This window comes from Borostomias antarcticus, assembly GCF_949987555.1.
Source record: "Borostomias antarcticus genome assembly, chromosome: 11".
Classification (NCBI taxonomy): domain Eukaryota; kingdom Metazoa; phylum Chordata; class Actinopteri; order Stomiiformes; family Stomiidae; genus Borostomias; species Borostomias antarcticus.
The window spans coordinates 25,780,682-25,793,181 of record NC_140244.1 but is presented as its reverse complement, the minus strand read 5'-3'; the positions used below and the strand labels follow the sequence as shown (position 1 = coordinate 25,793,181).

Here is a 12,500-nt window from a genome sequence, read left to right as displayed (position 1 = left end):
CCTCGTCCTCCTCCGGGCCCTCCTCCTCCCTGCCCTCGGCTTCGCTGAGGAGGCGGAGCAAGCCGGCGAGGTAGGCGGTCTCCTGGTCCCGCCTCTGGTCGCTCTCGACCAACCGCTGCAGGGCCTGGCCCAGGCCCGGCCTCTTCCATTCGTCGGGTCGGTAGTACAGCTCGCCGCCCCGCCCCCTGGCGTCCGCGCCGGCGGGATATGACATCATCTGGGCCTCGTACGGCAGCGCGTCGCGGAGGTCGCGGCGGAGGCGCCGGGCGTGTCCGCTCCCGTCTTGGCCACGCCCCCCACCGCGGGCCGCAGACAGGGACTAGAGGAGAGAGAGAGAGAGAGAGAGAGATGGGGATAAGAACCTCACACACACACACACACACACACCAAACTGTTGAAAACCACATTCTGCCCTCAGCCCCCAGACAGCAGTCTGATCAGGGCCATATACAGGCCAGATCTGGCGCTTGTGGCTTAGTTCCGGCCCATATATGGCCCAGATCCGCTTCCTATCCGGGCCCTGCTTCTCTGTTCAAAAGCTGAGCCTCTTAGTTGAAAGTCTCATGTTACTGCGTGTGATAAATATACTGTACAGTACAGTAGCCCACAGGCCCCGGCACTTGAGAATGAACTGGGTTCTCCTCACTAAAGGTAGAACGTGATTTGATCAGACAGCCGTGTCCACAGAACCCCGGTTCTGCTCCGTACAGCCCAGATCCAACTGGCCTGGTTTGTAAAATCAGCACCGACGTTCTGATGGTGGTTCCGCTCACTCAGTCATACGTGCTGCTCAAATGTCCCCAAACTTTGCTCCCAGGGTGCACTGCGTCACTAAATTACATCGTGCTACTCTTGAGTGGCTTATGATGGAGGGCGTGCGAGTTAATTTCTTTAGCTGAGGCGTGGTGGAATTATGCTAATCAGTTGTTGTTGTTGTTGTTGTTGTGGTGCTTATTGGTGATGATGCTCGTTAAGAGGCTCTCGTGGGTAAATGGACATAATTAGCATTCAGCGGACTGTGGAGTTTGTCTAATAAAGACAATGATCTGGGTTATTTCCTCTCCTCCCCTCTTCCTTCCTCTCCCCTCCTCCTCTCTCCTCCCTCCTCCTCCCCTCCCTCCTCCTCTCCTGTCCTCCCCTCCTCTCCTCTCTCCTCCTCTCTTCTCCTTTCTCCCATTCATATGCTCTCAAATTCACAGTGAGTCATGCAGCAGCTGTGCTGGTCTCACACACACACACACACACACACACACACACACACACACACACACACACACTCACTCACACACACACAATTATATTGCTTGCACATCCACCCACATAGCATTTCCACATTTGCTGTTGTCCCATTGATAGCAGGTGTGAACAAGCTGTGAACTCTAGAAGCTCGTCTCCATGGGCTCAGTCCTCAGAGAGCTCTGAGTCTTCAGATTACATTCACATTATTACATTACATTTGGATTATAGATTAGATACCACCAAATATGGAAATATGTTACTAGCGTCATCATCATCATCATCATCATCACCGTCATCATCATCATCACCGTCATCATCATCATCATCATCAATCATCCCTCTAAACCGGCAGTAGTGAGCGATGTCGTGCTTCTTCTCAATGTCCATCTGTCACCCCCACCCCCCACCCTACTCTGACGTTCTGTTCTGTTCTGCTGACTCCTGCGGTCCGGTTCTGTTCTGGTCCGGTTCTGGCCGGCGCGCTGCGTCCCCCGGGTGATTCAGAGGGGGGGGGGGGGCCCGGCCCGTCGCCATCTGCCCACTCCGTCCTACGCCCCTCATCTGATTTCTGGACGCGTGTCTGGTCAGCGGGCGAGGACCGTGGACCGAGGCTGAGGTCCAGCTAACGAGGGAGGTGGTCCGGAACCGCGGTTCCACCGAGCCACAGGGGGAACCTGTGTATCGTGTGTGGAGATCGTCGTGTAGCAGCAGAGGAACGCACGCACATCAAACAAAGTGCGACAGGTGCTCGTCAAAAATGAATAACCTTAAGACAGAGAGAATGTCCGTATCCCAGATAGCAAGCGGATGTGTAATGATTCTGGGCCATATATGGGCCGGAACTAAGCCACAAGGGCCAGATCTGGCCTGTATATGGCCCAGATCCTCTTGCTATCCGGGATGTATGTATGTAGCTCCCACGGTGAGTTTTAATAAATAGGGCGCAACGTTTCGGCCAAAATGGCCTCCTTCAGGTGGTAGAGGTCGTCTTGTACCAGCTAGATGTAGCGGAGGTGGTTTGGGACTAAATTAAGGGGTCTGGCGTTCCTGTTTAGGATTTGCCTTCCAGCATGTCGCAGGGATGAAGAAGACTACCTGAAGCTCACACCAAGCAAACCCTGTCTAAAAGACGTCCAGAAAGAGTTGACTCACCGTCGTCTCTCAACTGCTTCTGGAAGGTTCCGGGTTCGCATCCCAGAAGCCCAGATAGCAAGCGGATCTGGGCCATATACAGGCCAGATCTGGCCCTTGTGGCTTAGTTCCGGCCCATATATGGCCCAGATCCACTTGCTATCTGGGATAGATATTGGGATAGTTGGCTCAGATCCAGTTTGATTGGCTGAGGTGTTTAATTATGCATGACGGGCTGATGTGGTTGGCTGTGTGTGTGAGGAGGAGGGAGCCCATCGGGGGTTATCGGTGAGTCAGAGCGTCGGTCGGTCGTTCGGTTGCCAGGTTGGTGTGTGAGTCACTCTGTGTTTGTGACGCATTATGAAGTCCTATACACTCCACTACGCACGTAGCGAGGCCGGATATAGACGTTAATTGTAGATGACACACACAACACGCACACACACACACACACACACACACAAACACTCTGCTAGACAATCAACCTGCAGAAGGCTGTAGTTAACACAAACACACACACACACTGATGGACTATCAACCTGCAGAAGGTTGTAGTTAACACACACGCACACACACACACACACACACACACACACACACACACACACACACACACACACAGAATGTTCTTGTGTAGCCTACTGCTACATACTGTGTCGAGTAAACATTATGAATGGTTAATATCTACTGTAGGCTGTATTTTGTTCCACTAACATGAGAACAGAGCAGACGATGGCAGCCACTGGTACGGTGTTTCCCTAGAGACCAACACAACTGACTCATTCACCATACACACACACTGTTGAGCCAACAGAACAAACAAATCAATACGCAGGCTGTGTGTGTGTGTGTGTGTGTGTGATGGAGAGCGGGTAGCATTGCATTATGAGGGTATTGGCGGAGTAAAGCCAGTTGCCATGACAGCGCAGGACCTGAACGTCCTGTTCCGCTGATTAACGGCACGTCCTCAACCCGCCGTTCCGACCACACCCCCTCCCTCACGCCCCAGAACACACACACACACACACACACACACACACACAGAGGGAGGGGCTCGGTGGGCGGAGGTGGAGGTGGACGAACGAGAGACGTATGGACAGATATCGACCGCTGGACGGACAGATGGAGACGCGGAGGTCGTAAACTAGGAGGCGTCCACGCCGTGGCGGTCTCATCAGGGTCAACACGGCAGGACAAACAGTCTGGTCAGCTGACCTGGACCGTCCTGTTTGACAAACCAACCTTTCTGTTCAATAATATCATTAGCATATATATCAATAATATCATTAGCATATATTATATAATATCAGTATCATTAAGAGTATAAAGAATAAAAACAATTGATATTTTCCCTACAGAGACCCAGGCTAATGATCCCTGAGAAAAACAAATGATTCACAAATGATTAACACACACGCACACACACGCACACACACACACACACACACACGCACACACACACACACACACACACACACGCACACACACACTTGCACACAAGCAAACACCACATTGTGATTTAATGTGATCGGTGTTCCAGGTGAACTGACATTCATTGCTGGTCTCTCTGCTGTTGCCTAGCGATGACAGGCCCAGCCCCACCCCTCCCTCTGATTGGTGTAACCAGAGACCCATGAAAGTGGTTAATCATCTCTGTCCCTGTTCTAACAGAACCGTACTCAGAACCCTGTCTGTTCTAACAGCTCAGAACCCTGTCTGTTCTAACAGCTCAGAACCCTGTCTGTTTTAACAGCTCAGAACCCTGTCTGTTCTAACAGCTCAGAACCCTGTCTTTTCTAACACCCGTACTGAGAACCCTGTCTGTTCTAACAGCTCAGAACCCTGTCTGTTCTAACAGCTCAGAACCCTGTCTGTTCTAACAACTGTACTCAGAACCCTGTCTGTTCTAACAGCCGTACGCAGAACCCTGTCTGTTCTAACATCCGTACTCAGAACCCTGTCTGTTCTAACATCCGTACTCAGAACCCTGTCTGTTCTAACATCCGTACTCAGAACCCTGTCTGTTCTAACATCCGTACTCAGAACCCTGTCTGTTCTTAATATCTGTACTCAGAACCCTGTCTGTTCTATCATCCATACTCAGAACCCTGTCTGTTCTAACATCCGTACTCAGAACCCTGTCTGTTCTAACATCCGTACTCAGAACCCTGTCTGTTCTAACATCCGTACTCAGAACTCTGTCTGTTCTAACAGCCGTACTCAGAACCATGTCTGTTCTAACAGCCGGATGATACGATAAACAGATATGATTAAAATAAAACATTTACCATCTATCAATGACAATTATGAATGTGGTTCTTCAGTACATTCCTGTATCTGTTGGCTGACCATACAGGGAGGGAGGGCTGACCACACAGACATGAGGGGTCAGACACAGTACTGAAGCACCAGCATTAAAAAACATCAAGCAAATAAAAGGTTCCCTACTCAAACCTTTTCAGGTCGGTAAGGTTCTATAGCCTACAGTACCTCCTGGAGCAGAACAGGGTTCTTATTTCAAACCGCAGGGTTCTATATAGAGGATTATTTTTTTGTTACAAATGCTCAATAATATATATATATATATATATACATATATATAGAGCGAGAGATCGATAGATATAAATAAATAGATAGATAGATAGATAGATAGATAGATACTGTAGATAGATATTGTATGTATGTATGTATGTATTTATGTATGTATGTGTATGTGTATGTATATATATATATATATATATATATTATTGGACTGTTTGAAGCATTTGTAACAAAAAAAATAAAAAGTATGATATATTTGTACATACAAGCTACGACACACTGACACACATTAGTTAACCAGGAAGCACCCTTGCACCAACACTGGGTGACATCATACAGTAACACATGTGTACCTAACACTGATCATCCCGAAAGTCTGTTCCCTGTTTCCATAACCACTGCTCCTACGGTAGAGACACACGGTCAGGACTCACACAGGTCATCCGTCATCGGAATCTCACGTCTAGGTACGAAGCTCCACACGCCCGCGCACACACACACACACACACACGCACGGGTCTTACCTTGGCTTGCAGGGTGTGTGTGTGCAGCAGGGTGAGACAGAAGGAGAGAGACAGGAAGACGACGCTGCTCAGAGGGCCCATCATCCTGGATGAGAGAATGAGGCTGCCCCGAAGAAGAAAGAAACGCTCTGCCAGCCGGAGACGGAGAGACGGAGAGATGGAGAGATGGAGGGAGGGAGGGAGGGAGGGAGGGAGGGAGGAGCTCTACCTCTACGGAGAAGGGGAGGGACGTCACGGAGGGAGGAAGGGAGGGAGGGGGGGTTGAAGAAGGGAGGGAGCGAGGGAGGGGAGGGAGGAGGGGTCTGGAGAAGGAGTGTCAGAGCAATGAAAGACAGAAACATCAAAGAGATCTGAGACCGGACAAAACGTTCCACAACAGAGAACCTTGGTAGTTTCCTCTTTATTGAAATGTCCCCACAAGGATTCCATAGAATAAGAATACAACAGATTTCTGGATTGTTCTGAGCGAACTCTGTTTCTCCCCATAGTCATAACCACTGTCATTGACGTCATCTTCAATGCTAAATATATATTAATATATATATGTCATATACAGGAAATACATCACAACCCAATGGCATTGAGGATCACGAGACACATCTAACATCAACAACAACAGAGTATTCAACAGCATATTTATAAAAGAGAAACGTGGGACAGAGCAGAAAGAACGGAAGAGAGAGAGAGGAAGAGAGAGAGAGAGGCGGAGGGGAGGAAGAGGAAGAGAGAGAGAGAGAGAAAGAGCTGAAAGCATAATCTACTCTACTGTAGGTTAAGAGTTGTCATTCGCTAACGTGATGTCATGTCTGAGCAGGCTGGACGCGATGACATCACAAGCATGCGTTGATACGAGGGGGCGGGGTCGTGACATCACCTAACATAAGCCCCGCCTCCCCGGCGGTTCATCCTCCATGCTGGCGGGGGGGGGGGGGGGGTCAAATGTACATCTGGAGCTGCCCACAGACAACACGGAGAATCGTCAGTACCTCCCATCGCTGCTAAACCCACAAGCGTGCGCATGTGTGTGTGTGTGTGTGTGTGTGTGTGTGTGTGTGTGCGCTTCTCGAACGTACCAACCGACGCAATGAGCGAAGATGATCTCGGGTCATCGTACAAAATAGCTTCTATGAATCAACGTTGGTTTCTGACAGCGTTTTCACTACAGGCAGGCAGGAAGCTTAGAATGCATAGAATGCATGTAGGTGTCGTGGTGAGTGTGTGTGTGTGTGTGTGTGTGTGTGTGTTCGTTATGCCCCCATGCAGTGTTAAACTAACTGTCAGCCAGAACTCATATACACCCAGGCGATGTGTGTTGAACATGGTTGGCCCCCAGGTGCCCCTCACTGCCGTAGCTGGGGCCCTACAGGGGTGTGAGCCAGGGGGGTGAGCCAGGGGTGTGAGCCAGGGGGGTGCACCAGGGGTGTGAGCCAGGGGGGTGAGCCAGGGGGGTGAGCCAGGGGTGTGAGCCAGGGGGGTGAGCCAGGGGTGTGAGCCAGGGGGGTGAGCCAGGGGTGTGAGCCAGGGGTGTGAGCCAGGGGGGTGCACCAGGGGTGTGAGCCAGGGGTGTGAGCCAGGGGGGTGAGCCAGGGGGGTGAGCCAGGGGTGTGAGCCAGGGGTGTGCACCAGGGGTGTGAGCCAGGGGCCTTGAAGAAAAACACAGACGAGAGGAGTGCACAAAGTAAAAGAGAGAGAGAGAGAGAGAGAGAGAGAGAGAGAGAGAGAAAGACAGAGGTCGAGGGACAGAATGGGAGAGAAACAGACACAGCTAGCTTGTCTACAGGATCATCATCTCTACACACCGTTGGTTTTCCAAGTCCCACTCCACAAGAACAAACAAAACTCCTATCCAAAAATATTCACAATCAGAACCCCACTTGCATAATACACCAATGGTACACGACGAGGACCGTGGGGAGGGGCGAGAGGAGGGGGGGATGGGTGATTATTACTATCATCATCATCATCATCATCGTCATCATCATCAGATATAATCCCGCTCATCTACACTCTCTTCGATAGTTGTAGTTCAAACCAAGCGATCGCCTCAGCTGAGATGAAAGATAAATATCTCTCAGTGATTCTCTACAACTTTCATCTCTTGTTTGGTTTTCTTCCAGCGAGATTTTAAAAACACTCCAGTGATTTTATTATCTCCTCTTACCCATCGATTTGGCTCAATCCCATCATTTTTGGAAACAGGGGAATGTAACAAAAGAACAACAAACGCATGAACAAATGAAATCTGATGAAACCAGACAACTTGAACTTGAAACGTAAAAGTGCAAATTGTTGAGGAGAGGAATTTGTGTTTTGGCAGAATTATTGTTTACATTTACAGAGCTCAATAACCGACCAGCAGAACAGTTCATACATAACATTACGAAATATTTGTCTATATTATTTTGTTCATAGTGATATCTATACAGCACAGACAAATACATTCCCTCAAGTTTAATAGATCTATTTATGAACATCATCCAGTTTTCAGAGTTTTTTCTAGCATTAAACGTCATATCTTTTTCATGTTTTGGTTCCATGTTCAAATTTTTATTTATGAATTTACTCTTAAATTCTCTTTTTTTTTCAGTTACACACCACAATAACTAACATCTAAAACTCTCCCTCCCAATCCCCACCCACACCCCTCCTACCACCGTCTCATCGTTTCATTCATCCCTCCCTCTCCCTCTCTCCCTCCCTCCCTCTCCCTCTCTCCCTCCCTCCCTCTCTCCCTCCCTCCCTCCCTCCCTCCCTCCTTCCACCCTCTCCCAGACAGACGGACAGATGGACGGACGGAGAGGAGGCAGAGCTGCAGGTGGATCAGGTGTCTCAATCCCCCCTCATCCCCCCGTCCTCTCGTTCTGTGGAAGAGGGGAGAGACGTGTTACTGGACCATCGACAGCGGCGCCGTACCCTGATCTGGACCAGTTCATCTAGAGATACCCTGATCTACCCTGATCTGGACCAGTTCATCTAGAGATACCCTGATCTACCCTGATCTGGACCAGTTCATCTAGAGATACCCTGATCTACCCTGATCTGGACCAGTTCATCTAGAGCAGGGGTCTCAAACTCAAATTGGCTTGGGGCCACTGCTGGTATCGTCAACTCATAGGAGGGCCACTTCAATGTCAACTTCAACTACTACTAACTATAAGAAAGTGCAATATTTCAGAAAATTTCATTTTTCTTTTCCATAACTAGACTCACAACTCAGTCTTTAAATGTTGCAAGACTATTCCATAACTAACGTTTTCATCATACAAATTCAAACCGGTTTCCATTCATTTCTATGTTAACAGTTAGTGCTGCAAATCTTTTTTCCTTACTTTTATTTTATCTTGAATAGGCTTCATTTGTACTTGCAAGATGCATCACTACTGTAAGCCTGCCCTGTACCTGTACTTGCATTTATTAAAGTTCAAGTTTGTTTCCATTTCTTACCAGACACTTGAATTCATTTGTAGGCTACTACTCTATTTCTTGCTGGACATATCTTGAAAGACTGAGACCTTAGCCCTCTTAGCTGTGTGGCTCGTTTTTTCCTCTCGTCTCCCTATGACACTGTTCTCCATGTTTAGTAATGAATAGTGACTTTGTTCTTGCATATCAGGCAGGTAGAATTTACATTGAACTCCACAAAAAATACTGCAATGTCCATATTTCTTGAAACGTCTGTGTTCCTAACGTTAGTTAACCATGAAAACAGCCTCTCGGTGGCGAGCTGCATTCCGTTCATAGTTCATAGTCGCATGGGGATTGATTGCCCCTGTGACTGTATGCAACATTCACCTCGCATGCTGCGCACAATAACATAATTTCGCCCCATGTTTGAACGACTTGAATTTCGCATTATATGCCTGCCTGCCGGCGCGGTTAACAAGAAATTATTTTGCGGCCCGGATTACATTATATTTCTGACATCATGTCACGGGCCGGATGGAGTGGTGTGGCGGGCCGCAAATGGCCCGCGGGCCGCGAGTTTGAGACCCCTGATCTAGAGATACCCTGATCTACCCTGATCTGGACCAGTTCATCTAGAGATACCCTGATCTACCCTGATCTGGACCAGTTCATCTAGAGATACCCTGATCTACCCTGATCTGGACCAGTTCATCTAGAGATACCCTGATCTACCCTGATCTGGACCAGTTCATCTAGAGATACCCTGATCTACCCTGATCTACCCTGATCTGGATCAGTTCATCTAGAGATACCCTGATCTACCCTGATCTGGACCAGTTCATCTAGAGATACCCTGATCTACCCTGATCTGGACCAGTTCATCTAGAGATACCCTGATCTACCCTGATCTACCCTGATCTACCCTGATCTACCCTGATCTGGATCAGTTCATCTAGAGATACCCTGATCTACCCTGATCTACCCTGATCTACCCTGATCTACCCTGATCTGGATCAGTTCATCTAGAGATACCCTGATCTACCCTGATCTGGACCAGTTCATCTAGAGATACCCTGATCTACCCTGATCTGGACCAGTTCATCTAGAGACACCCTGATCTACCCTGATCTGGATCAGTTCATCTAGAGACACCCTGATCTACCCTGATCTGGACCAGTTCATCTAGAGATACCCTGATCTACCCTGATCTGGACCAGTTCATCTAGAGACACCCTGATCTACCCTGATCTGGACCAGTTCATCTAGAGACACCCTGATCTACCCTGATCTACCCTGATCTGGACCAGTTCATCTAGAGACACCCTGATCTACCCTGATCTACCCTGATCTGGACCAGTTCATCTAGAGATACCCTGATCTACCCTGATCTGGACCAGTTCATCTAGAGATACCCTGATCTACCCTGATCTGGACCAGTTCATCTAGAGATACCCTGATCTACCCTGATCTGGACCAGTTCATCTAGAGACACCCTGATCTACCCTGATCTGGACCAGTTCATCTAGAGACACCCTGATCTACCCTGATCTGGATCAGTTCATCTAGAGACACCCTGATCTACCCTGATCTGGACCAGTTCATCTAGAGATACCCTGATCTACCCTGATCTGGACCAGTTCATCTAGAGACACCCTGATCTACCCTGATCTACCCTGATCTGGACCAGTTCATCTAGAGACACCCTGATCTACCCTGATCTACCCTGATCTGGACCAGTTCATCTAGAGATACCCTGATCTACCCTGATCTGGACCAGTTCATCTAGAGATACCCTGATCTACCCTGATCTACCCTGATCTGGACCAGTTCATCTAGAGATACCCTGATCTACCCTGATCTGGACCAGTTCATCTAGAGATACCCTGATCTACCCTGATCTACCCTGATCTACCCTGATCTACCCTGATCTGGATCAGTTCATCTAGAGATACCCTGATCTACCCTGATCTGGACCAGTTCATCTAGAGATACCCTGATCTACCCTGATCTGGACCAGTTCATCTAGAGATACCCTGATCTACCCTGATCTGGACCAGTTCATCTAGAGATACCCTGATCTACCCTGATCTGGACCAGTTCATCTAGAGATACCCTGATCTACCCTGATCTGGACCAGTTCATCTAGAGATACCCTGATCTACCCTGATCTGGACCAGTTCATCTAGAGACATACGTTTGACTGATTGGTTCATGTCGAAGGTTATTCGAAAATGTAATAAAACTGCTCATGGTTTATGATCATCATCATCATCATCATCATCGTCATCATCATCATCCTCATCATCATAGAATAGAATAGGATGTCTTTATTGTCATTTTACCAAGGTACAACAAAATTAAATTATCATCATCATCATCATCATCATCATCATCACTTCCACCTACCAGCCGCCCGCTGCCTCCTCCTCTCCTCTCCCATCTCACATCTGATTGGAGAAGGAGGTTGGCGCCCCCTGCTGGCCGTACTCGCCGCCGGCTTCCTGGTTGTAGCCGCCCTGCTGCTGCTGGCTGTAGTCCGGCTGGTAGCCCCCCTGGGAGCCGGCGTAGGGGTCCTGCTCGTACCCGCCCTGCTGACCGTACGAGTCTGGGGCCGGCTGCTTCTCCTGGGCAGGGGGGGGGCGCATGAACGGGGCGATGATGCCGGTCTCCTTGAACACGAACCACAGGTTACCCCCCCACAATATCAGGTTCAGGAAGCCGAAGGCCTGCGGGGGGAGGAGAGGGGGGAGGAGAGGGGAGGGGAGGAGAGGGAGGAGGAGGGGAGGAGGAGGAGAGGGAGGAGAGGAGGGGAGGAGAGGGAGGAGAGGAGGGGACGAGAGGAGGAGGAGGGGAGAGGAGGAGAGGAGGAGTAGAGAGGAGGAGAGGGAGGAGAGGAGAGGAGGGGAGGAGGGGAGGAGAAGGGAGGAGGGGACGAGAGGAGGAGGAGGCGAGGAGAGGAGGAGAGAGGGGAGAGAGGAGAGGAGAAGAAGGAGAGGAGGGGAGGAGAGGAAGGAACAGAGACCAAGGGAAGAAAGTAGAGGTATGAGTCATCTAACTGAACAGCTAGAGCGAGGAACATTTAAATGTTAACATAAAAACAACATTATACCAACGTCATCTCACAACCTAAAAACAACATTTTAATAACGACATAATCTCACGTCCTAAAAACAAACATTTTGAGAACGTTGTCTCATGACCTAAAGACAAACAATACATTTGAACGCGCATTGTGTTGCCTCTGTGTATGAAATGTGCTATACAAATAAAGCTTTGATTGATTGATTGATTGATTGATTGATTGATTGATTGAACGCCGGTGACTCACGACGGAGGTGTTGAGGCCGGACATGACGGGGTCGTGGACCTCACGGCAGCGGTTCCCCTCGCTCTTGCAGGCGGCGATCATGGTCAGAACCTTGTCGGGGTCGGTCCCGGTCTTGACGTCCGACAGGCCCTTGGCCCACGCCGCGGAGCTGACCAGCCACATGAAGGTGAACACGCACGTCACGCCAAAGTCCTGCGAGGGGAAACATACATGTAGCATGTGACACGTCACGGTGATGTTGTAGAGAAGGTGAGAGTGAAGTCAGAGTATCAGTGGTGCACACACACACACCCACACACACACACACACACACACACACACACACACACACA

At 49.2% G+C, this 12,500-nt stretch overlaps 3 protein-coding genes across 3 annotated transcripts in view; all 3 read right to left on the bottom strand.

The window, feature by feature from the left end:
• Positions 1–5,547, bottom strand: part of pcsk1nl (proprotein convertase subtilisin/kexin type 1 inhibitor, like) — a gene marked incomplete at its 3' end in the record, with an annotated part of 6,521 nt that extends 974 nt beyond the window's left edge. The window contains exons 1-2 of the mRNA XM_084445679.1: positions 5,436–5,547; positions 1–319 (exon numbers count right to left, since the gene is read on the bottom strand). The exon at positions 1–319 is cut by the window's left edge and continues 265 nt beyond it. Of these exons, the coding sequence (XP_084301805.1) occupies positions 1–319; positions 5,436–5,519 (403 nt within the window). The 5' untranslated portion in view covers positions 5,520–5,547. The remainder of the gene's footprint in view (positions 320–5,435) is intronic.
• The window catches only part of LOC311315538 (voltage-dependent L-type calcium channel subunit alpha-1F-like), a 167,986-nt gene that overhangs the window by 102,138 nt on the left and 53,348 nt on the right, over positions 1–12,500 (bottom strand).
• LOC311315078 (synaptophysin-like) overlaps positions 11,282–12,500 on the bottom strand; it is a gene marked incomplete at both ends in the record, with an annotated part of 4,671 nt that continues 3,452 nt past the window's right edge. The window contains 2 exons of the mRNA XM_084445678.1: positions 11,282–11,566; positions 12,169–12,360. Coding sequence (XP_084301804.1) covers positions 11,282–11,566; positions 12,169–12,360 — 477 coding nt within the window. The remainder of the gene's footprint in view (positions 11,567–12,168; positions 12,361–12,500) is intronic.